This window comes from Salvelinus alpinus, chromosome 38 (genome assembly GCF_045679555.1).
Source record: "Salvelinus alpinus chromosome 38, SLU_Salpinus.1, whole genome shotgun sequence".
NCBI classification, from domain to species: Eukaryota; Metazoa; Chordata; class Actinopteri; order Salmoniformes; family Salmonidae; genus Salvelinus; species Salvelinus alpinus.
The window spans coordinates 4,032,962-4,059,425 of NC_092123.1; the positions used below are offsets into that span (position 1 = coordinate 4,032,962).

The 26,464-nt window shown below is 41.0% G+C and overlaps 1 protein-coding gene across 2 annotated transcripts; it reads right to left on the minus strand.

Annotated features, from left to right (window-relative positions):
• Window positions 1-8,875: 8,875 nt before the first annotated feature.
• Window positions 8,876-14,949, minus strand: LOC139566251 (SLIT and NTRK-like protein 5). 2 transcript variants are annotated; one of them, XM_071387294.1, is made up of 2 exons: window positions 14,244-14,949; window positions 8,876-12,496 (listed from the first exon to the last, which is right to left on the minus strand). In XM_071387294.1, the coding sequence occupies exon 2, from the start codon at window positions 12,437-12,439 to the stop codon at window positions 9,836-9,838; it is 2,604 nt and encodes an 867-aa protein (XP_071243395.1). In that variant the 5' UTR covers window positions 12,440-12,496; window positions 14,244-14,949; the 3' UTR covers window positions 8,876-9,835. The 2 variants fall into 2 exon arrangements, with proteins under 2 accessions (XP_071243395.1, XP_071243396.1); XM_071387295.1 differs by lacking the exon at window positions 14,244-14,949 and adding an exon at window positions 13,240-13,423.
• Window positions 14,950-26,464: the final 11,515 nt, after the last annotated feature.

Consider the following 26,464-nt stretch of genomic DNA (forward strand, 5'->3'; position numbering starts at 1 on the left):
TGGGTCAGAAGTTTACATACACTAAGTTGACTGTGCCTTTAAACAGCTTGGAAAATTCCAGAAAATTATGTCATGGCTATAGAAGCTTCTGACAGGCAAATTGACATAATTTGAGTCAATTGGAGGTGTACCTGTGGATGTATTTGAAGGCCTACCTTCAAACTCAATGTCTCTTTGCTTGACATCATGGGAAAATCAAAAGAAATCAGCCAAGACCTCAGAAAATAAATGTAGACCTCCACAAGTGTAGTTCATCCTTGGGAGCAATTTCCAAACGCCTGAAGGTACCACGTTCATCTGTACAAACAATAGTACGCAAGTATAAACACCATGGGACCACGCAGCCGTCATACCGCTCAGGAAGGAGACGGGTTCTGTCTCCTAGAGATGAAGGTACTTTGGTGCGAAAAGTGCAATTCAACCTTTTGAAGATGCTAAAGGAAAAAGGTACAAAAGTATCTATATCAACAGTAAAACGAGACCTATATCGACTTAACCTGAAAGGATGCTGAGCAAGGAAGAAGCCACTGCTCCAAAACGGCCATAAAAAAGCCAGTCTACGGTTTGCAACTGCACATGGGGACAAAGATCTTACTTTTTGGAGAAATGTCCTCTGGTCTGATGAAACAAGAAAAAAACTGTTTGGCCATAATGACCATCATTATGTTTGGAGGAAAAAGGGGGAAGCTTGCAAGCCGAAGAACACCATTCCAACCGTAAAGCACGGGGGTGGCAGCATCATGTTGTGGGGGTGCTTTGCTGCAAGAGAGACTGATGCACTACAGAAAATAGATGGCATCATGAGAAAGGAAAATTATGTGGATATATTGAAGCAACATCTCAAGACATCAGTCAGGAAGTTAACGCTTGGTCAAAAATCGGTCTTCCACATGGACAATGACCCCAAGCATACTTCCACAATTATGGCAAAATGACTTAAGGACAACAAAGTCAAGGTATTGGAATGGCCATCACAAAGCCCTGACCTCAATCCTAAGACCACAGTCCAGAACTGAAAAAGCATGTGCGAGTAAGGAGGCCTACAAACCTGACTCAGTTACACCAGCTCTGTCAGGAGAAATGGGACAAAATTCACCCAACTTATTGTGGGAAGCTTGTGGAAGGCTTCCCAAAATGTTTGACCCAAGTTAAACATTTTAAAGGCAACGCTACCAAATACTAATTGAGTGTATGTAAACTTCTGACCCATTGTGAATGTAATGAAATAAATAAAAGCTGAAATAAATAATTGTCTACTATTATTCTGACATTTCAAATTCTTAAAATAAAGTGGTGATCCTAACTTTACCTAAGACAGGGAATTTTTACTAGGATTAAATGTCAAGAATTGTGAAACTGAGTTTAAATGTATTTGGCTAAGATGTATGTAAACTTCCAACTTCAACTGTATGTACAATTAGGGGAATCGTTACACAACTCACATGCACACATAATCCAATATAGGTCCAATACTGGATATATTTATTTTTTCAATTTTAGCCTAAAATGACACACCCAAATCTAACTGCCTTTAGCTCAGGACCTGAAGCAAGGATTTGCATTTTCTTGAAACTATTTGAAACACCTTTCAGTTTGTGGAAATGTAAACTGAATGTAGGAGAATATAACACATTAGATCTGGTAAAAGATAATACAAAGAACAAAACTTTTGGGGTATTTTTTCTGTACCATCATCTTTGAAATGCAAGAGAAAGGCCATTATGTATTATTCCAGCCCATGAGCAATTTTGATTTTGGCCACTAGATGGCAGCAGTTTATGTGCAATGTTTCAGACTGATCCAAAGAACCATTGTATCTATGTTCAATATTTGTATCAAGACTGGCCAAATGTGCCTAGTTGGTTTATTAATAACTTTTCAAGTTCACAACTGTGCACTTTCCTCAAACAATAGCATGGTATTATTTCTCTGTAATAGCTTCTGTAAATTGGACAGTGCAGTTAGATAAAAAATAATTTAAGCTTTCTGACAATATCAGATATGTCTATTTCCTGAGAAATGTTCTTGTTACTTACAACCTCATGCTAATCGCATTAGCCTACGTTAGCTCAACCGTCCCGTGGGGGACCCACCGATCCTGTTAAAACATTCTCACACCAATTTTTACTTTTCAGATGACTCTCATTCCTGATGTTAGTTTAAACACTGAGATAATCAGTAACGCTCACGCACTGTTGAAAAGAAAGAAAACAATAGAAAGAAAAAATATTCAGAATCAGAAAGTTTCTATGTAGAACTCTTCTTGCATGCCAAATAATTCTTCTTGGCTTTCAAAAAATCATCAAAGAACCCTTTCTTCCAAAAACGGCTGTTAGGATGAAAAAGGTTCTAGGTAGAACTCTGCCTTACAAAGAACCTTCTTCTTCCAAAAAGGGTTCTTCAGATCAAAACGGTTCTTGGTAGAACCCTATCCCTCCGCAAAGAACCCTTTTGGAAACCTTTTCGCTAGGAGTGTAGGTCTAATACTATGCTCTCTCAAACACCATATGTCCATGATGCTCCACCCAATGGGAATAGACACTAGCAAGAAACGAGTGATCTCCAACAACCCACCCGGGACATGGACAACAAAGGGTGATGACGATAGCATAGTCCACTTTCTGTCATCTGATCACGTGGAACACTCGCCTGGGGAGAGAAGCAACAACTCAAGAACTCCTTTGCAATTTGCTTGTCAGAGCACTTCATCGGCATGTGGAATAAAACTATTGGATTCCTTAGGACTGGAGGACGTTTGCTGATGCATATACTGTAGCATACAACGGATGGGAAGGAAAGCACAAGGTTAAGCTGACGTAGATGCTGCATCGAGCCTGTTGAGAGATCCTGCACAAGTTCCATTTTTAACAAGCACACCCACACAGTGCCAACTCTGCCCTCTCTATTGTCCAAATGGATGCAAACTGTCACACGATTCATTCCACGGAGGGGGAGAGTGGCACTGTTTTTTTCTTTCCTTGCTATTGTCCTTTCACAATGAGTTACTCAGACTTCAACATTTAGTATGTTTACATCAAATTAATAATTCAAACTGATTAAACAGATTATGGCCGAGTATGGCTTTAGTTAGGTCATAATTGAAGTAAGCATACGCTGATTAAAACACCTGGATTTCTGAGCAATCTTTAGAATTATTTGGACATGTAAACACCTTAATCGGCGTTCCAGTGGTTTATTTGATCTGTGGATGTGCTAGCACCAGCAGCACGAGCCCCCGTCTTTTGTGCAAGTGGCGTGAATTCAGGAAAAAAAATAAAAAATTCACATACAAACTTTACATGTCCGAACATGTCCGAGCTTCCCAAAAATGACATGGTTGCTGTGGTAGAACGATTAATTTGATTGGCGATTTAACATCATATATCAAAGTCCCATTAGGTAGCCTGGTTTCAGGAATATTCGGGAAATCAGAGCATGTAACTATTATATGAATCTGAGTACAGTGGCTTGAGAAAGTATTCACCGCCTTGACATTTTTCCTATTTTGTTGCCTTACAACCTGGAATTAAAATGGATTATATGGGGGTTTGTATCATGTGATTTACACAACATGTCTACCACTTTGAAGATGCTAAATATTTTTTCTTGTGAAACAACATGAAATATAACAAAAAAACAGAAAACGTGAACATGCATAACTATTCACCTTTTGCAACAATTATAGCTGCATGTCTCTTGGGGTATGTCTCTATAAACTTGGCACATCTAGCCACTGGGATTTTTGCCTATTCTTCAAGGCAAAACTGCTCCAGCTCCTTCAAGTTGGATGGGTTCCTGCTTGTGTACAGCAATCTTTAAGTCATACCACAGATTCTCAAATGGATTGAGGTCTGGGCTTTGACTAGGCCATTCCAAGACATTTAAATGTTTTCCCTTAAACCACTCGAGTGTTGCTTTAGCAGTGTGCTTAGGGTCATTGTCCTGCTGGAAGGTGAACCTCCGTCCCAGTCTCAAAACTCTGGAAGACAAACAGGTTTCCCTCAAGAATATCCCTGTATATATCGTCATCCATCATTCCTTCAATTCTGACCAGTTTCCCAGTCCCTGCCGATGAAAAACATCCCCACAGCCTGATGCTGCCACCACCATGCTTCACTGTGAGGATGGTGTTCTCGGGGTGATGGGAGGTGTTGGGTTTGTGCCAGATATAGCGTTTTCCTTAATGGCCAAAAACATACATTTTTGTCTCAACTGATCAGAGTACCTTCTTCCACATGTTTGGGGAGTCTCCCACATGCCTTTTGGCGAACACCAAACACTTTTGCTTATTTTTTCCTTTAGGCAATGGCTTTTTTCTGGCCACTCTTCCGTAAAGCCCAGCTCTTTGGAGTGTACGGCTTAAAGTGGTCCTATGGACAGATACTCCAATCTCCGCTGTGGAGCTTTGCAGCTCCTTCAGGGCTATCTTTGGTCTCTTTGTTGCCTCTGATTAATGACCTCCTTGCCTGGTCTGTGAGTTTTGGTGGGAGGCCTTCTCTTGGCAGGTTTGTTGTGGTGCCACATTCTTTAAAAAAATGTATAATGGATTTAATGGTGCTCCGTGGGATGTTCAAAGTTTCGGATATTTATTTATAACCCAACCCTTATCTGTACTTCTCCACAACTTTGTCCCTGACCTGTTTGGAGAGCTCCTTGGTCTTCATGGTGCCACTTTAAACAATGCCACTTTATATAATATTTACATACCCTACATTACTCATCTCACATGTATATACTGTACTCTATACCATCTACTGCATCTATGCCGTTCGGCCATCGCTCATTCATATATTTTTATGTACATATTCTTATTCATTCCTTTACTCTTGTGTGTATAAGGTAGTTGTTGTGAAATTGTTAGGTTAGATTACTTGTTAGATATTACTGCATGGTCGGAACTAGAAGCACAAGCATTTCGCTACGCTCGCATTAACATCTGCTAACCATGTGTATGTGACAAATAACATTTGATTTGATTTGCTTGGTGGTGCCCCTTGCTTAGTGGTATTGCAGACTCTGGGGCCTTTCAGAACAGGTGTATATTTACTGAGATCATGTGACAGATCATGTGACACTTAGATTGTACACAGGTGGACTTTATTTAACTAATTATGTGACTTCTGAAAGTAATTGGTTGCACTAGATCTTATTTAGGGGCTTCATAGCAAAGGGGGTGAATACAGATGCCCGCACCACTTTCCCGTATTTTTTTCATTTCACTTCACCAATTTGGACTGTTTACTTTATGTCCATTACATGAAATCCAAATAAAAATCAATTTAAATTACATGTTGTAATGCAACAAAATTGGAAAAACGCCAAGGGGATGAATACTTTTGAAAACTACCTCCATTTAACAAATCTCAAACTAGCCTGCATTAATCAAATGTGTTTGTTTAAAAAACATTTAAATACTGTATTCCAGAGTCAATTCCAGAGTCTCATAAAAATGGGAAATGAATTTACTACCTCCCATGATTTCATTATCAGGTCAATCTCCTAGCACCTAGTCTAATTCCTTTATCAGGCCAGTTTCTGAATTATGCTCCTTAATGTGTATGAAAGACACAGAGATTGAGAAATGCGGACAACAGAGAATAAAACATCACATGTGTGGAATTTTACAGTAAATCAGACTCCAATTAAACACTATCTACACACAGCAGAGGCAAATACCCGCACAAACACACACAGAAAAACACACACACAAGTGCATAAAAACACACACATCCTTATGACACACACAACTCCCTTATGCCAGTTCCTCAGTATGGTCTAAGAATTCTAATCTTGGCAACGACAATAGGCTATTTCTACCCATACATAGCAGCAAAATATGCAATTTCATTTTTAAAGTCCGTCCCTGTGAGGGTAAACAATCTCCATATTATGGTCATGAGTCTTGCATGAAATCACATTGTCACATATTGAGCTTGTGCTAAAATCCAACTTCAATACACAGTTATATGTGTTTGTGCGTGCGTGTGTACATGTGCGTGTGTGTGTGAGAGACTGTGACCGTGTGTGTGTGATCCTGCATGGTTTCATGGAAAATAAATGACAGCCTATCCAGTCAGCACACCATACAAAATAAACCGTAATCCGTTGCCACATTGACATCAATTTAGCAGCACCTTCTCGCATATCTACGGCTGTCAACAGCTCTCAAGTCAACTAACAATATCACCCAGTACAGCCGTAACATTCGAGACAAAATAACTGTGTCTACAGTATGCTGCATCATTGGGTGTACCATTTATGCATTCCTTTCCTCCCACTCAGAGACAATGACGCCTAGCTAGGGCAAGGGCTACAGTTAAATGACTTGACACACTCAAGGAAGCGATACATCAACCTGTTGTTTTTTTGCCCAGACATCACGAGGCTGGGGAGTCAGTAATGCTATGGTTGCCATTTATCAAACGACAGGGTCGCCGCAGCTTCTGATCAACGTCTGCAGCACTATTACCAAACGGACAAAACGCAAGCCTAATAAGCACAACCGGGCGACCCAGTGGGAGCATGCTTGGAAACAGGGAGACAGGAAAGAGGCACTGACACACACACACACACACACACACACACACACACACACACACACACACACACACACACACACACACACACACCGTCGCTGACATTCTACGCACATACACGACTCTCTCCCCCTCCCTCCCGAACACATAAACACTGTCACTGAGATTCTATGCACATACACAACTCTCACACTCTCTCCAACACACACACAAGGTTATGCGATGACAGACAAAAATAGCATCCATTTTGAAAACTGTTGTTGCAGTTTGTTAGTAATCCAGGGCCCTCGCTAGCTTTCTGCAAAGACTTTCACCGTCTAACAAAATAGATTTTTTTCATACGGCACATTTGATTTGATTTGGTTTTATCCCTGCAGAGAGCAACAATCACTAGGTGATATTTAACAGGAAGTTGTATGCACAGTAGCTCAGCTCAACCTATCAGTACCACAGGAATGTGGAGTACACATACATGCTTTTATTACTGTCCTTTTCCAGTATACTCTTATAGCATATTTCATTACCATATTTTACTACTTTTCATGTGGTCTGGGAAAACTATAGATTGGGGAGACGGGTGAATTAACATCAGACAACATCCCTTAGGAATCTTAACAACAGGTACTTGAGAAATATGCTGCTTTGTTAGAGTCAAATCACACTAATATTCTCTAAACTGCAATATGTTAAAGGTCAAAATGCTAAATGGAAATTATGATTTACCCTTGCTTTGAATAATAAGTTATAGTTTCTTTCTGGATGCCCATGAAAACCATTGAAAGGTTACAAACCAGGTAAAAAACACATGTTCTCGCATTGTGAGCCTGTTTGCAAAATGAGAAATAGTGTCAGACATATTGATTCAAATAATACAATAAACTAAATATTCATTACAATCGGTGAGAATAACACCAAAAAAACGTACAGCTGTAATTACAGAGGTGAGGGACAAGGAATCTTAATGTGTTGATGAACATTTGAGCACTTTTACATGCCTGGAGGAATGCCATTAACTATCATGATTAAAGCAATCATCAGACTCATTGGTGCCTGTCAGATCTCATCTCTGCCTTCTCAATTACCCAAATCTCCTTGAACTCAATTGCTCACATCATCATGACGCTGTGGCAGAGCGTCCTCCTCACATATATTCTCGGCCCTGCACTGCAGCACAACAGGTTTACAGCAGAGATGTTCCCTCCTTTGGCCCCTCCAAATGAGCTAAGTGAAAGAATCCAGGGAGGCGAATTAAACCATTCTGCCATTCCACATGGAGCCCCACAGAGGACCCCATTGGCTTATTAAAAGCATTATTTGTCAGGTTAGAGGCTCTCACGGCAACCTCCTGCAGTGGGACATGGCTAATTCATGCATCCATTAGCCAGGAGTCGGCTACCCTGCTCAGGGTCATGGCAACATTGGGGCTGGCTTCTGGCTTGAAAATAAGAGCATGAACCCCCCCCCCCCCCCCCCACCAGGTTCACTCAACAAATGAGATGGGTAGATTATGAAATCACAAAGAAGTACATGTCAGTGTAGACACACAATACATAAACACAAACATCGAACACACATCCCTATACTAACGCCATAATATGATTCACACCTGAAATACATTTTTTCCCAAGCAAGGATTTCTATGGTCACTGCAGTTCGTTACCAAGGTGAAACACAAATACCAGGAAATGAAACTGCAGCACAGCAGTAAACCAGCTAGGTCAGATGCTCAGTATTGGCTAATAACACACGCACAACAACATGCAGCTTTTGCTGAGGGTGCCGGAAGTAAAATATTTAGATTTTGTGTCACTTCCCAAATGAGTTACACTGGCACATAATTTACCCCAAAACTGTCAACAGCCTAGGTTACATCGTTTCAGCCCATGACAGGGCCTGGCCTCCATCGTTAGCCTGTGGACACTTGGCTATGATTCACCTCCTGTGACGGCTATGACATATCGACAGATACACTGAGTTTCGTGCCCTTCTGTTCTCTAAAATGCTGCTTTCATTTTGGGCCGCTATAAAAAAGGCTCACATGCACCCCTTCTGGAATAGGGCCCTGGAGTCTTGAAAGGAACACTTTCAAATGTATTTTTTTGGTGACTGTGATGTAATGTGTTTTTAACCCTATCAGAAGATGATCAGCACAAATGTTGATGTTTGCAATTGGAACCACTATGATTATGAGGACACCCTCATGATCAGGATCATTGATTGAAGCATATTGATCAAAATCCGATTGAAACACCAACTTATTTTGATTGGTACATGTTACGTGCAGCTGCCTCTGTGAAGTATCTAACGATATCCTTTCATTTTCCCCACAAGAACGTATATGAACCTGACATCATATTTATTGATGACATTAACATATTTTGGTCAATATAGTGCAATAAGTGCAAAGCAATTAAAACGAATGAAATTGATGAGGGAAAGAGAATTGCGAATGCTTGTATAAAAATAGGTGTTACATTAAAATATCAGTATTACACAACATAATTATTATTTCAATTATTATTCATGAATTTGATAACATATCAAGAATACATATTAAGAATGAATGCACATATTCATTTTTAATAGTAATCATCCTAATGATAGCTGTTTAAAGGCCCACTTGCCTTCCAACTCCAAAAAGTGCAGAAAGCATACAAAGACAACTTCTTTTCTTCTTTAAATGACGCAGTCTTTCTTTAACATTGGGGGTGTGCCACCTTTTAAAAAAAAGCCACTTTTACAATGCGAGCTACAGTAAATGATATGGAACTACAAACATAAACGTTTACAGAGGATCATGGAATTATGACACAGGTAATATTGATGAAGGATCAAAAGTTTGGAAAATACATGGCAGAGTATTCCAATAAATAAATACTTACAGACTAAAGCAGAGAATTGTCCTGCGCAGTTTGATGGAGGCACTGCCGTACAGTGTTTTTTCGTCAGAAGGTGAGTTATAAACATTTTTGTGATTCACAATATATGTATGGTTATATTCCTGAAAATGTAGTTGGGTAAGTTTACCTGTACACTTACATGTATGTGTATTCAATCTTCACCATATAAAAATAGATTCTAAATCACCAGTTAAGTAGGACAACTTGTGTGTTCATCCAGTTAGTTTCAGAGAGAGACTTTCAGTTCCTGCAATCTCATGTAATTAAGAAATAAGAATAATACAGTTTGGCACACCCCGTTTAATGCTTATTTTGTTGATGTGTCGTGCCAAGGCACCCTCAATATTGAGCCAGTACTTTTAAGGGGGGAAATCCTTCATATACGGACAAATCTGTTGCTCAAAACTGACTGAAAGTGGTCTGTTTCTCAAGAACTTCGAGGTAGTCCGGCTCGACTTGAAGTTTCGCTTTTAGTTCCAAATATTCATTTCTGTTGGGCTCCACGTAAACAGTACTCGGCGCTGTGCCATAAAGCACTGTTTCTCGTATCCTCTCTGGGTGTAAGAACTGGCGTCTAACATCAAAGTTTGGGTTGTACGTGTACGAGACAGGGCCAGTGTACTTGTATTCTAGACTGTTACCGGAGGGGGATTGGTTGTCCGCCTCTATGATGCCCCTGAAGAAGTGCTCAGCATTGTCTGCAGGGGAGGGGTCCTCGCGAGGCTCAATAGTGCTCACGCTATAAGTGGGACTTCTCATGTTGCTGTTCCTCTCCTCATCCACATCACTCCTATAAGTCACCTTCAATTCATGGAGGTCGCGGTAATCCTCGACTGTGTTGCCTTCCCTGGACCTGTAAATGGGATTTTTGCACATGTGGCCCATAGGGTGAGGGATGTACTCATACACGTGTCCTGCGGGAGCTTTGACTTTGGGGACGGTTCGGTTATTACTGTAAAGACTGTACTGCAAGTTAAACGAGCTCACGTCAGAGTTGTTGGTGCTGGTACGGTCGCTCTGGGACTTTTTACGCTTTTTCACCACGACAACAAACAGCCCCGCCGCCACAAAGACGGACATGATGAACACGAGCAGCAGGCTGAGGATGAGGACAGAGAGAGGGACGACGCTGCTAGTGGGGTTAGATCTCTGGTAGGTCTCTGTGGTGGTGGCTCTGTCCGGCAGAGGCTCGTCAGAGGGGGGCGCTGTTGAGACGACCACGTCAGAGTAATCTGGACACAGCTGTTCAGACTGAACGGAACGCATATCAATCCCACTGTGCCGTTTGGGGGTCTCGCATTTAACCTCATTAACAACGGTGCCTGCACTGAGCTGCTCGAGCCATATCTTCATGCCGACGACGTCACACGAGCAATCCCATGGGTTCTCAATCAGATCTATCTGCAACAGCAATTTTAACTGATCTAACACACCGCTCACAGGCAGGTTTTGGAAGTGGTTACTGCGGAGATTAAGTCTAGAGAGGGACAGCCCAGTAAAGATTCCCGCTGGTAAGGTTTTCAGAAGGTTATTGTTGAGGAAAAGCAGCTGAAGGTTTGGCACAAACCGGAAGGTGCCCCCTACAATCTCACGGATTTTGTTGTATTCTAAGTAGAGATACTGCAAACTCTGCAGGCCAAAAAACATCTCTGCTGTAAGCCTGTCGATTAGATTACCATTTAAATACAGCCTACGCAGGTTGGTTAAATCCCCAAATGCTCTGTCTTGGATGAGGGATATCCTATTGTTTCCTAGGTGAAGCAAATCCAATCCGGTAGCCTCCAGGAAATCAGATCTGCGTACCACAGGAATGTAATTCCCCGTGAGGTACATTTTTTTGGGATTGTATGGCTTGGGCTTCAGGTCAGATATGTTCTCAATCTTTCTCTCCTGGCAGTTGACGTTTAGTCCAAGATCAGCAATCTGCAGATTACACGTACAGGTGGTGGGACAGTCCAAAGGCACAGGAGATTTGGTCTGATAAGCAATGATGGGGCCATAGTTGTAAGGGTTAGCTGGAATCCGGGAGGTGGGCTTTGACCTGGTTCGGTTTGATTGACGGGTGCCCTTGGTAGGCCTTGACGACGCCTTGAAAGCATTCGACGAGGTGGCTGAGGCCGTCACCGAAGCTGGCGTGGTTTGGAAATATCCATTGGTGCTGAGTGGGGGAGGGGGGCGCATTTCATATTCAGAGATTGCTCGGCGGGGGCACAGCTCCTGTTTGGAGACCTCGTCCAGGTCTCTGCCATGCAGTCTGAATGGTGTCTCACAGACCACCTCCCCCACTAAAGCTGTGTACGATATGCTCTCCAGCCAAGCTTTCAGGGCAATGAGCTCACATGAGCAATTCCACGGGTTCTCCTCAAGTTGTAATTCCACCACTTTGTCCATGTGTTCCAGGAGCCCAATGTAAGGAAACATTTTCAACCGGTTGCCCCTGAGGTCCAGATGGGTCAAGGGAACATTCCGGAAAATATTGGTAGGCAGAGCAGAGAGCAAATTGTCATTCAAAATGAGAACTGTGAGCTGATGCAATTTACTCAGGGCATTGGGCTCTATATTGGTGATGTAATTGTAATCAATCTGAAGGTATTCCAAACTCTCCAGGCCGACAAACGTATCATCCCTTAGGACGTCTATCTTGTTGTTGTTCAAGTGTAATCTCTTTAATCCCTGGAGTCCATTGAAAGCACCCGTTTCCACTTCATCGATAGCATTGTTGCCTAAATGCAATATGGTCGCCCCAGTGTAGTTGATGAAGTCGTTGAGGGACAGTTTCTTTAAGAGGTTCCCTGTCAGCAGAAGGTGGTACATTGAAAAATGCACCGGGCTTATTTCTGTCAGTCTGATGATCCCTCTATTCTCGCAGCTTACCGTCAGTATCCCTTCCTTCTCTTCGCATGTACATAGATTCCTACAGATCTCCCCATAATTGTCGTACATCTCAACAAGACTCAGAGATGCTGCGATCAGAAGGATTATTTTCAGTATCCAGATATGCATTTTCGAGGGAGAAGGTGCCCCAGTTCACTGAAGTATGGTGCCAGTATGGGGTGTCATCTAGAAGAGAAAGGCAGGCATTGTCTGTTTAATGAACATCTTGTGTTAAGTGGAACATCCCTGCATGCAGTGGTTACAAAGAGCTATACACTTGTGGATAGAGACATAATACACTTTGTAAAGCATTTTAGGAACTATTTGCATATATATGTTTGGAGTTTTACGTGCATAAGAAAGAGCAGAAATCTGGACAGAGTTGCAAACACAATATAGTTATGCCATAAATATTTGTTGCAGCTAAAATGCCACATTCAGTACAGTTCCATTATTATTTATTCAGCTACAGCATCATATCTCAACATGGTATAGACATCCGAAAATGAAATAAATCTCCATGCGAAATATTGATGACATGCAGTGGGAATGTCATGGAAAAGAGTACAGCCTATGCATGTGTTTCTTTGAAAATAGAACAAGCAGGTTGATTATAGCCCCCTTTAGGTTGGTGATGTGCGATTTTGAAATCTATCGATGCATTCAAATGACTTGCAAACTAAACCCACTAGCCATCTGCGGCATTTATACAGAATCCATTGCCATTTCAAATTCTATTCCCCGAAGACTCCAGGAAAGAGTTAATCTTGAGACAAAGTTCACATTTAATCGATGCGACCCAGGATTCAAATATATATTTTATAAATCGAATGGAACAAAATTCCGTTGTTTAGTTTAGAATTAATGATATATTTAAAAAAAAAAATAGGATACGAGCAATCCTATGGAAAAACCAATCTCCTACCCACCCTGCAGATCCGACGACTTGCGAATAGTATAGAAACCGCCGGGTATCAATCAATATCATCAGATATCCGGAGATATTTTGTTAATAAATGATAAATAGGCTAGTCGTGGTCATTATGGTAGGTGTTCATCCTCAATCCTGCATGCGTTAGAAATACTGATTGTTACATAGGGACAGTCACAGCCTTTCATTCCTCGGGCGAAAAAAAGAGACCCAAGTTGATTAAAAGCAAAATCGGATTTGCAAGCATTGCTGAATGTCATGCACAATTTACATCTTGATGTGGAATAAATAATACTATAATAAACGTTTTATTTCGCATCCGGTATAATGTTGAAATTGAATAATCTCTTAATTCTTGTTCAAATAATCTCTCTCCCTTTCTCTCGCCCCCGCCCCCTCCCTCACAAACGCGCGCGCACCACTCACACACACACAAGTTCTATCTGTGACAAAATCGAGAAAATAGAAAAAGCTATCGGTCTGGAGGTCCGATTTTGTGGGTGTAGTCATCCTAATATGATAATAGAGTTTATGGTAGGCTAATAGGCTATGTTTTACGAAAGGACATTTGATTCATACCGATGAAGAATGTATTGCATTCCATATTTAGTTAGTCTGTAGCCTATGTAGGCCATTTACCACTAATTCATACAATCAAAATAGGCCTACACTGAACGAATATGAGTCATTGCAATGATTTCATGAATTGCGCATTCATTCATCACCTTGAAGGACACCGAGTAGCCCCCCAAAAAGTTATGCAATGTAAATGTCAATTTATTATATCTACCAGTAAACGCGGATGTATCTTATTGGCACTTTAATCAAATCCACCCGTTTCATCGTTTTAATTTAGATTCAACCAACTTGAATACAGCTGTAAGAGCTGTATGGGAATAAATCATTTTCTGGACCATGGACAGCTCCCCAACTCAAGAATTAGCTTCCCCTGAAATGAGCAATACAGCCCTGCATCTCAGACAGAAAATCCGCTGTCCTTACCATGTTGAACCTTGTCAATGCGAAAGCATTCCAACTACCTTCCGCTGTTTACCATCCTGTCCTATGGTAATGTGGAATCTGGGATTTTCCTTCCTTTTTCCCCGCTGTAAAATCCTCAAAGTAGAGCCACCGCGGTCTTTAGCTCCAAATACCTGGCAATGAATTGCACAAACTGTCTCATTCACGCCTGCAACGTGACGATCAGCGCGACAAAAAAAAAAGCGGGTTCTTGTATTTCTCACAGCGAATCTTGGTCTCTCATTGTGGAATGGAATCAAAGAAAAATAATAATTTCATATGGAAAAAAGTGTAATAAGCCGAACTGCAAAACATCAGATACATCCATTTCAACCGAGATCTCCCTCTGTAGCACAAGCGCCGGTGAATCGGTGGAAAGGCACGAATCCCTTTGTATCTTGTGAGTGGTACGGCTTGTATTGCGTTGTGAATAGATCTACCCAAGATCCTTATTTTTTTTCTCAGCGTTGACCGCACAACTTGACTGAATATGTATGCGCATCTTAGATAGTTGACTTTAATTCAACATTGTCTGACGAAATAATATGATGTCCTTCCTATGTCTCTGCGCAATCAATTATGCGTTTTTTGTACTGCCAATGTTTCAACTGGTGGAACGTGGATCAAGGTTGGCGCAGCATACACAATATGTAGAGTCAATATTCATTTCCATTCGTTGGAGGCTGAAAGAATCCTGGAATATGTATGAATGTCCCCACCCCTAATGTATATAACGAGCAAAACATGCATGTTGTCAATATTTAGATGCTATTTGTGGTGTAGTACCTCATGGGGGGGGGGGGGGGGGGGGGTCGTGAGAGTGAGGAAGACCTATAGAGGGCAGTACAATGCGAGGAAACATACTTTTTCACGGTGTACTGTACACATTGCCAGGCAACAAGGCTGCATTTACACAGGCAACCCAATTTTATTTTTTTTTTGCCACAAATTTGACCAATTTGATCAGATCTGTTGCAAAAGATCAGAAATGGGCTGCTAGTGAGAAAATGCTGTGACAACATGGCAACAGGTGTTGTTCATGTGGCATGTTAAGGTCAGTGTGTGGCTAGAGTCCGAGCGTGGCCCGAGGATGTGTGTGTGTGTGTGTGTGTGTGTGTGTGTGTGTGTGTGTGTGTGTGTGTGTGTGTGTGTGTGTGTGTGTGTGTGCGTGTGCGTGTGTGTGTGTGTGTGTTTGGGGTGGTGTGACATAGAACACAGCCTATGAGACATACAGTATAACCTAGTTGTAGTTGAGGGTAGCTAAAACTCTCTTTGGTAGGGCTAACTGCCTGCACCTAACTTAAACCTCAGGCATGCCTAAACCATATGGTTTGGGTAAGTGTTTCAAGACATGGCAATTTACTGTATATACAGGTAATCTGTGCACACAATTCTAAATTGCATGTATTTTCTAAATTAATTCAACAATTATAACAACTAAAACATTTGAGGCTGATTTCCTGAAAAAAAAATTAAGCCTAATCCTGGACTAAGAAGCATGTTTAATGGATATTATTCCTGAAAAGTACATTTTAGTCCAAGCCTAGGCTAAATCTGAGTCTGGTAAACTGGGTTTTTCCATTACAGCACCAGTGGTTCGCCAGTGATCATATTCACGTTAGCTCTATTGTATTTGGGGGGAAACTGTGTTTCCAGTTAGCTAGGGCTGACACTGAGGACTTGACACTGAGGACTTAACATTGAGGACTTGACACGGAGGACTTGTGTAGAGCAGAATCAACAACATCTGCATCATCAAGACAGTTGCTTTGTGAGAAGGTGTTAACCGTAGATGGTGTTAACCCATGTTCACAGTTAGCCATTGCTATGTAAATGCAGGCTGAAAAGTACCAATGGCCTGGACTTGGCCGCAAGTTAGAGCAGGTCCACGGAGGCCATGGCGCAGTGAGACACTGGGGCCAGGCTGTGGAGGTGGCAACACAGAAGTCTGAGCCTTTTTGGTAAAACACTGGGGTAAATCCTTAGTGGAAATAAGCCATTAGAGTCTGAACTGTTTGAATTCATAAACGTTTTGCCTGGTGCCTATTCAACAGTCGTGTTTGTGGTTTATCTGTCCATTGGCTAACAAAGACAGGCGATTGGCAAATTAAGTTTGAGTAAGTCTTTGCAACCATATGCGTGTTAGCTCTGCCAGGGATAAAGTCCAATTAGACCTTGAGAGCCATTGAGCAAGCAATGTATACATATAATTAAATCTAGCATATGGAGGGGGCTGGCATGTACAAACAGATCTTCCCATTAGTCTACATTGTATTACGTATCCATAAGTCAACTCCTATACCCTCCTTAGTGACCAAACACAACTGTAAGCTGATGTGTCATATAGTCGGCTTCCAAATTAGCCGTGGCGATGCATTAAATTATCTGAACGTTTCTGGCTGGCTAATCGCATTAACAATACGTTAACCGTAAGTTGCCCGTTGTGAAGGACAAATCTCACAATCTTTGGCGCCCAGCTGGAAATCCAGTTAAAGAAGTCGTTGTCGTGATAGCGTGGCGCGGTGGCAGTGGTGTCTTCCCAATGGAAGGCACTTTGGCTGGCTCCCCCGAGAAGAATCATGACATCAAAATAGCAGTCGTTTTTTCATTACCTCCTCTGATGGAGGAGATACAAGTGGTGTGTGTGTGTGTGTGTGTGTGTGTGTGTGTGTGTGTGTGTGTGTGTGTGTGTGTGTGTGTGTGTGTGTGTGTGTGTGTGTGTGTGTGTGTGTGTGTGTGTGTGTGTGTGTGTGTGTGTGTGTGTGTGTGTGTGTGTGCGTGCGTGCGTGCGTGTGTAAGAGAGAGGGAGATAGAGAGCGAGAGGGAGGGAGCGAGCGCGGGGGATAGATATGTGTACAAGTGATCATTTTAAAAGAAACAGTAGCAGTATTATTCAAATCAGTGTGTGTGTTTGTGTGTGTGGGTGTGTAGGCCTTTGTATCTACCCTACAGCGGATGCATTTATGCCACTCTGCCTGTTAACAGACAAAAAATAATAATAATTATACACAGGCACTACAGATTTAGTAATTGCTTTAAAATGGGAGCACATACAGCTGCTTGGCCAACATGAACTGAGTGTGTTTACAGTTTGTAGAATTAGGTACCTATAAGCTCTACCTGGAAAGCTCATCCTAATGATCACCTACTAAATAATGACTATGCCAGTGGAGGCTGCTGAGGGGAGGACTGCTCATAATAATGTCTGGAACGGCGCAAATGGAATGGCATCAAACAAATAGAAACCATGTGTTATATACCATTCCACTCATTCCACTTCAGCCATTACCACGAGCCCGTCCTCCCAAATGAAGGTGCCACCAACCTCCTGTGCTATGCACACACTATCGTACCCAGTCAAAATAACAAGTCGTAAAGATCTGATATCATTGGGATGTGATGCTACAAAGTACTGAGCCCAATGCCTGTGCATAATGAGATCAGATGATGAGCCCAACGCTTGTGCTTAATGGTATGTGGGATTATCTCAGTGCATTATACAGTATGTGCTGTGTTTCTATGTCACACATTACTGTTTGCATTGACAGCTTTAGCACCTAGACAGTCTGAGCCAAGATTTGTGATGCTCATAGAAGAAGAAAAAAAAAATATACAACTCTTATTACTGTTGTCCTTGAGTTATCCTTTTGGGACCAGAACACTGACATTCAATGGAATGGATTTATATTGCCAGCTAGTTCTCCATTTCTCAAGACAACGTTGACCACTTGCTATGGTTCTTCATGTAAATACTGATGTTAATCATTGAATGTGAATGTCATGTGGATGTCATGTTTAAAGGGATAATGAGGAGATGCGGTGGTGAATTCATAAATAGGATACATGGGGTGGGACGAAACTGTTTCAGCAACTGCACATTCATTTGATTCAATTGCAGCGCACGTCTCGAATAACGAACAGTAATTCCAGCTCAATAAATGTTACCTATTTCTGGGAAAAACACTTTTGGTGAAGTGATTATTTGATTGACGGGTTAGCTGGATTGCTTGGAGAAATTGATAATCTAGATGCACCACAGTTAATAGTGTATGCCTTACTTACGTGACTTTGGTTTCTCAACAGTGGAATGGCGCCATTCATTTTCCTTTAACTGTGGCAAATACAGTGCCTTCAGAAAGTATTCACACCCCTTGACTTTTTCCGCACTTTGTTGTGCTACACACAGCCTGAATTTAAACATGGATTACATCTAGATGTTGTGTCACTGGCCTACACACAGTAACCCATTATGTCAAATTGAAATTATGTTTTTAGAAAATTGTACAAATGAATTCAAAATGAAAAGCTGAAATGTCTTGAGTCAATAAGTATTCAACCCCTTTGTTATGGCAAGCCTAAATAAGTTCAGGAGTACAATTTTGCTTAACAAGTCACATGTGTGCAATGATAGTGTTTACTGTAACATGATTTTTGAATGCCTACCTGATCTCTGTACCCCACACATACAATTATATGTAAGGTCCCTTAGGTGAGTATACCTCACTATTGGCTAATAACACACACACACACACAACAACAACAACAACATGCAGCTTTTGCTGAGGGTGCCGGCAGAATATCTTTTAGATTTTGTGTCACTTCCCAAGTGAGTTACACTGGCACAGCCTAGGTTACATCGTTTCAGCCCATGACAGGGCCTGGCCTCCACCGTTAGCCTGTGGACACTTGGCTATGATTCACCTCCTGTGACGGCTATGACATATCGACAGATACACTGAGTTTCGGGCCCTTCTGTTCTCTAAAATGCTGCCTTCGTTTTGGCCCGCTATAAAAAAGGCTCACATGCACCCCTTCTGGAATAGGGCCCTGGAGTCTTGAAAGGAACACTTTCATATTTCTTTATCTTTTTTTTGTGACCGTATGTTGAATGGCGCTATTCATGGCGTTGCCAAATTAATTTTGATTAATGTCATGTGTCATTTGATTAATGTCATCAGAAGATGATCAGCACCAATGTTGATGTTTGCAATTGGAACCACCGTGATTATGAGGACACCCTCACAGGATCATTTATTGAAGCATATTGATCAAAATCGCATTGAAACACCAACTTCTCTTGATTGGTACATGTTGATCAGCTGCCTTTGTGAAGTATCATACAATAGCGTTTCATTTTCCCCACAATAACATAGATGAACCTGAACCAAATATATTTTGGTCAATATAGTGCAATAAGTGCAAAGCAATTAAAACAAATGAAATTGATTAGGGAAATAGAAGTAATTGATCATCTAGATGCACCACAAATTAGTGTGTGCCTTACATGACTTTGATTTCTCAACAGGGGAATGGCACCATCCATTTTATTTCAACTGTGGCAAGTACAGTGCCTTCAGAAAGTATTCACACCCCTTGACTTTTTCCACATTTTGTTGTTTTACAGACCAAATATAAATGCATTACATTGAGATTGTGTGTCACTGGCCTGAACACAATACCCTATAATGTCAAACTGGAATTACTTTTCCAGAAATTTGTACATATTATTTAAAAATCAAAAGTGTTTTGAGTAAATAAGTATTCAACACCTTTGTTATGGCAAGCTTAAATAAGTTCAGGAGTAAAGATGTACTTAACAAGTCACATTATAAGTTGCATGGCCTCACTATGTGTGCAATGATAGTGTTTAACAAGATTTTTAATGCCTACCTCTGTACCTCACACCTACAATTATCTTAAATCAGCTTGAAAATCTATGGCAAGACATGAAAATGTCTGTCCAGCAATGATCAAGAACCAACTCGACAGAGCTTGAAGAATAAAACAAAAATGTACGTGCAAATATTGTATAATTCAGGTGTGCAAAGCTCTTAAAGACTTACCCAGAAAGACTCACAGCTGTAATCACTGCCAAAGGTGATTCTAACATGTATTGACTCAGGGGTGTGAATACTTATGTAAATGAGATATTTCTGCATTTCATTTTCAATAAATGAGCAAACATTTCTAAAATCTACTTAATCCATTTTGAATTCAGGCTGTAACACAACAACATGTGAAATAAATCAAGGGGTGTGAATACTTTCTGAAGGCACTGTACAACACATCAATAAAGTTAGCGACTGTAATGTTTAGATCACTTCTTTACTCTCCGTTTACATTTTTCTGGCAGTTCATTTGCCACGTTTACTTTAGCGCAATACTAGCTGTCGATGCCCGGGCGCTAAGCAAAAGCATCAAATCTAACCCTCAGCATTTATCAGGTCTGAGAGGATGTACAATACAGCTCTGGAGTGGATTCCCATTGCATTGCATCTTCAGACAGCTAAGATTGATCACCAAAGAGCAGGGAGGTTTCGCAGGAGGCTTTCCTTTGTTTTTTTTCCTCACAGGTTCCTCTACAGGTCTAAGAGAAGGTAATTTAAAAAATTTGAATCGGTAAGATGCCAACTTACCTGGGGCTATAATGAAGAGAGCTGCTGACGACAGCGATAAGTGCATCCACAGTATCAACAGTATGAACGAGTGAATTAATTGAATTATGAGCTCTCATGCAGAGTAACAAAGCGGCGAACCGGAAACAAGTTCACCCCTCATAGACTTCAGCTCCAGTAGGCCCTAGGTTAAAAAAAGATACACAACAGTCCAAAACAATACAACAACATTTTTTTCACCATAACTCTGGACATAGAAATCTCCAATGTTTACAATGTTGACATTTTCAGAAATAGAAACTTAGAGTTGACTTGCTGAGGCTTGGGTACTTGGATAGAGTATCAGGACTGAGCGTCCATACAGAAAACTCATATGTCATGAACTACATATATGTTCAGAACATTCATAAACTATTTAACTTGAGCACATCATAGAATATGTATGTAAATATATTTTAAACTCTATGTAAATTAAATATATTTTTGCGCCACATGTATCATGCTGAATTGTAATGTTGAGTCTATGGACCTCTATTCCTTGGCATTATGTTCCCAAAGTGGGGTTTGCATGCAAAAGTTGAAAATAAATTATGCAGCTTTTGAGGCTACTTGCGAATTATGAAACAATGTAAGATTAGCTATGTTAATCTCGAAAAGAGACACATGAACCTAGAACATATTGCTCCCGAGCTGTCAATCCCAATTTGAAATTATCCAGAGCCCCGCCTCCAGCCCACCTCCAACTGACAGAGCAGCAGTTGCAATTTAGAATTTTCAGCTGTCAGTGCCCAAAATCTTTCTCATTGATAATAGCATTTTATTTTATTATTTAATCATAACATCGATTTAAAATATGTTTTTAAACTAGCGGGTCAAACTGCCTGAAAGAAAGGGTTTTCACCGAGCTAGCTAACACAGCTAGTTAACTAGGTAGCTCCTTTAGCTTGTCCACACAACATGCAGTGTGACTGACCAAGGCAAGAAATTCTTTGGGTAGTTAATATGTCATGTAGCTACAGTACAGGTATGTGTTAGATATAATCTAATTGCCAAAGCTAGCTAGTTAATGTTAAATGTTGCTTGCCAGGCAATGCATTGCTTGCTAGCTAACGTAAACTCACCCCATTCCGGACAAATGTGCGCAATCGCAACATTCAAACGAGGCTACAAAGAAAACTAATGGGACTGTAGCGACTGTGTTGACTTCAGAATCGGGGGTGTGAACTAGGTTTCTATTTAAGCGTTGATCGACATGGTAATGGCTCTATAGTATTGGAGAAAAGTTGAAAAAACTGACCCTCCGTTACATCGTGACGGGTCATGCCGTAACGTACAGCACGCATAAAGCAACTATTTCTGTCTTACAATCTCTCTCCACCAGGTGTAGCACTTCTCTCATCGTTTAAAAACAAGAAATGGACAGTGACGGGGTAAGGGGGTGATACCTAGTCATTTTTTGCGTCATCATTGCATGCGATCATCATTCTCAAAGCCGCTGTTTACTTCTAAGATCACTTTAGCACCGTCCTAAAAACCTGATTCAAATTCGACACAAACCTTCAAATAGGTATGTAATGACACATTATATAAACTCTCTACAGTGATTTATTTACATTTTAGAGGCGATAAGGTGATAAATTGGACAGATCGAGTGAAAAAAGCAACATCTCTCCTTCTCACTATCACGCATTAGTTTCGCTTCCCCACCCACCATTTTTAAAAAGACCCGACGGGGCTCATTGCCTTCTTGAATCATGCAGAAACGGGCAGCGTGGGGGTCATGTAATTGATTCTGTTGGAAAGGGGAGAAATTGTGCTTTACAGTGGTATTGACATTACAGTTGATCTGGAAGTATTACGTTTTTGGGGCGCTAAAATAAGGTCAATTGTATGGACCAAGGCGATGTACAAAAGTGAGTGAGTTTACGTTAGCTAGCTTTGTAGTGAGGGCTGGGTTTCTCTGACAGCAATATAGTTAGAACTGGCTAGCTAGCTAGATTATTTCAAGCTAAAAATGAAAATATTTTCCCCTGCAGTGGATCTTTCTGGTCTGGAGCCTCAACAGCTAATATAAGTTAGTATGTTGTATCATTTAGCTAGTTAGCTCCTGAACATTATCCCCTAATTCTATATCTTGTGTGGAATTGTTTCACTGACTCTGTCTCTGCATTATCCACAGGGCAGTTGTCAACTTGTGAGTCTGTAAATGGACACTGGAGGTTAAGGAATCTGCATTGTAAGTATCAATTTGATGTTCATGAACATTTGCCACAGCCTGATTTGGTCTGGGTGCATTGTAGTTAAGCCATACCCTAACCCTTTCCCTAACCTTAACCTAATTCTCCTAACCTGCCATGTAAATTCACCTAACCTGGCTAGTTAATTCACCTAACCTGCTACTACGTTAATGATCCTTACCTGCCAATTTAGTTATCCTAACCTGTAATTCACCTAACCTACCACTGGGGCCAACGTAACCATTGCTAACAGTGGCGGTGTAATGAATACTCAGGGAGAAAAAGGTGTATATTCACACGCAGAGTGCCGCAGATGTTTATTAAGCCTTCGCAGTAGGCAGGAATTGTGGTCGCAGGCAGACAATGGTCAAACATAGGTAGGCAGTCAAAAACAAACAATACCTCACAACCATACAAACAGAAAGAACTGAACTAAATAGGGAATTGATGAGATCAGGTGAGAAACAAACAGGTGAAATCAATGAACAAAAATGAAAGACAGGAATATATTCCAGAACACAAAGAAACAGGGCTATGTTCAAGAACACAATGAAAAAGAACACAAGGTTGACTAAGAAAAGAAAAGCAGAACCTTACAGGAGGCCAACCAAATCAGGTAGCCCAACTTCATTGGGTAGTCACAAAATAACCCCTAATTCTTCATCTTGTGTTGATTTTTTTTCACTGACTCTCTGTCACATTATCCTCAGAGTAACTGTCAACTTGTTTAATGACCTTATTTTCCGTTCATCTCCGTTCATCTTTGCCTCTATCCTGACTAGTCTCCCAGTCCCTGCCACTGAAAACATCACAACATGATGCTGCCACCACCATGCTTCACAGTAGAGATGGTGCCAGGTTTCCTCCAGACGTGATGCTTGGCATTCAGGCCAAAGAGTTCAATCTTGGTTTCATCAGACCAGAGAAATTGATTTCTCATGGTCTGAGAGTCCTTTAGGTGCCTTTTGTCAAACTCCAAGCGGGCTGTCATGTGCCTTTTACTGAGGAGTGGCTTCCGTCTGGCCACTCTACCATAAAGGCCTGATTCGTGGAGTGCTGCAGAGATGTTTGTCCTTCTGGAAGGTTCTCCCATCTACAGAGAGGAACTCTGCAGCTCTGTCAGAGTGACCATCAGGTTCTTGGTCACCTACCTGACCAAGGCCCTTCTCCCCAGATTGCCCAGTTTGGCCGGGGCGGCCAGCTCTAGGAAGAGTCTTGGTGGTTCCAAACTTCTTCCATTTAAGAATGATGGAGTTCACAGTGTTCTTGGGGAGCTTCAATGCTGCAGAAATGTTTTGGTACCCTTCCCCAGATCTTTGCCTAGACACAATGCTGTCTCAGAGCTCTACAGACAATTCCTTGAACCTCATGGCTTGGTTTTTGCTCTGGCATGCATTGTTAACTATGGGACCTTATATAGACAGGTGTGTGCCTTTCCAAATCATGTCTAATCAATTGAATTGACCACAGGTGGACTCGAATCAAATTGTAGAAACATTGCAAGGATGATCAATGGAAACAGGATGCACCTGAGCTCAATTTCGAGTCTCATAGCAAAGGGTCTGAATACTTATGTAAATAAGGTATTTCGGTTTTTTGTTTTTAATACATTTGCAAAAATGTATAAAAATCTGTTTTCGCTTTGTCACTATGAGGTATTGTGTTTAGATTGCTGAGGATATTGTTTTATTTAATCCATTTTAGAATATGGCTGTAACGTAACAAAATGTGGAAAAAGTCAAGGTGTCTTTCCGAAGGCACTGTATGTGGACATATGTGACCGACTGGCTCAATTCGGTCTTATGTATCACAATTAGAAATTGTGTTTTTACAATGGATAATAGTAGAGACTCAGAGCTACAAAATGTTAGATGATACACTACAGTTGAGGAACAATGGGAAAGTTCTCCTTTGAAAGTTGATAAACTTGTAAACTCACGTTTGAGAAAATGGTCTTTGAATGTTTTGGTACTACTACTGGAGAGCTCTTCTTTGTCTACAGCCTTTCAGCATCGTTCACACCCTGTTAAGCTTTAGCCCCACCCATCTCTTTAAGGGTTGATCTGAGCATTCTGTACTAACAACAGTGGTCAAGCACCTAAGCTAACTTGCTAGCTACTTCCAGACACAAATGAGAGAACAGCTCACTGAACATTACTCACCCTAGCAGAGGTGGTTAGGCTGTTATGTTATCCAGAGTGTTGGTGACTGTAACTGTGCTGCTGGCAACAATTTAATTATGCTTTTTTTCCGACATTTACTGACACCGGCCATATTCAACGGGTGTTGAGCGTTCGTAAATTCATCAGTTATTCTGCACTCAGGCACACTCAGACGAGAGTGCTCTTAAATCAGGGTAGATGACCAGACAGAATTCACGAACGCACCTGAAATGGTTACTTGCATAGTGGAGTCTTTTGTTAAGACATGTAGCTAGCTAGGTAAATAATGAACCATAATCCCAACTCATGACTTTACTTCCCTGCATGAATCTGCAGGTAGCTAACCACCCAGGTTCAATGTTAGCTAACTAACATTAGGCTATAGCTAGCCAAGCAAATGGCTCTGAGATACGAATAATAAGATCATACACGTAACGTTAGCTAGCGAGCCAGCCAGCTAACGTTAGCTAGCTAGCTAACAGTACACTTTAACTTGAAATTAAACCACTTTCTGTCAAATTTAGAAACGTGTAATATCTGAAAATGTAGCCAGCTAGACTATCTTACCCGTATTCATCATTCATAGATGAACGCGTCTCCTGTCGGATACCATGGTTGCCCTTAGTTTGAAGATGTAATCCGGAGACAGTTCTCTTTTCTCCATTTCCTTAGCTATCATACTCGAATTCCACTGATTTCAAAACTCGGTCCTCCAAAAAGTGGAGAGCAACACTTATGCATTTTTACTACACAATACATTTTAAAAAACTGCATTAGACAGGATTACCTAGACAGACTGACCAGCTCAAATAGACGGAAACATGCTATATGGCATACCAATTCAATCTAATCTCTCAGCCTGTCATTATCTCAGCCAATCATGGCTAACGGGAAGGTTGCCTCTTTTTCTGTGGCTAAACCAACTAGGCTCGTAATTTAACAATTGTATTCATATTTACAGATAGCATACACGTTTGTTATTAAGGCATATGAAAGTTCACATGTTCGAGAATGCATTTCTGCCCAAAAATGCATTTTGATTTATAAAAAGGTTTACGTTCAAACGGCTCTCCTATGAAGTAGTGACCTGCGACATACGCCTCGTTTCCTGAAACGGGTCACATATATGAGTAATAAATATATTTCGATCTATTTATTTCAAATATTAGTACGTACTGTATACGAAATATGTGTCAATATATTAGGCTTCGGTATGGGTTAACAGCACTTAGGGTCTTCAGCCATCAAGGTCTACCGCCATCTGTGAGGTAACATCACCACTGAATGAAAAGCAAAGATACAAATGTAATTTCAAATTCTGACTTTGACCCATTATCTTAAAGTTCAAGGGCATCAAGGGATAGGATAATAGTGAATTTGTCTGGCTAGTATATCCTTGTCTAAATCCT

Coding starts and splice junctions, on each gene's coding strand:
- LOC139566251 (XM_071387294.1), bottom strand. CDS start 12,439: ATGCATATCTGGATACTGAAAATAATCCTTCTGATCGCAGCATCTCTG.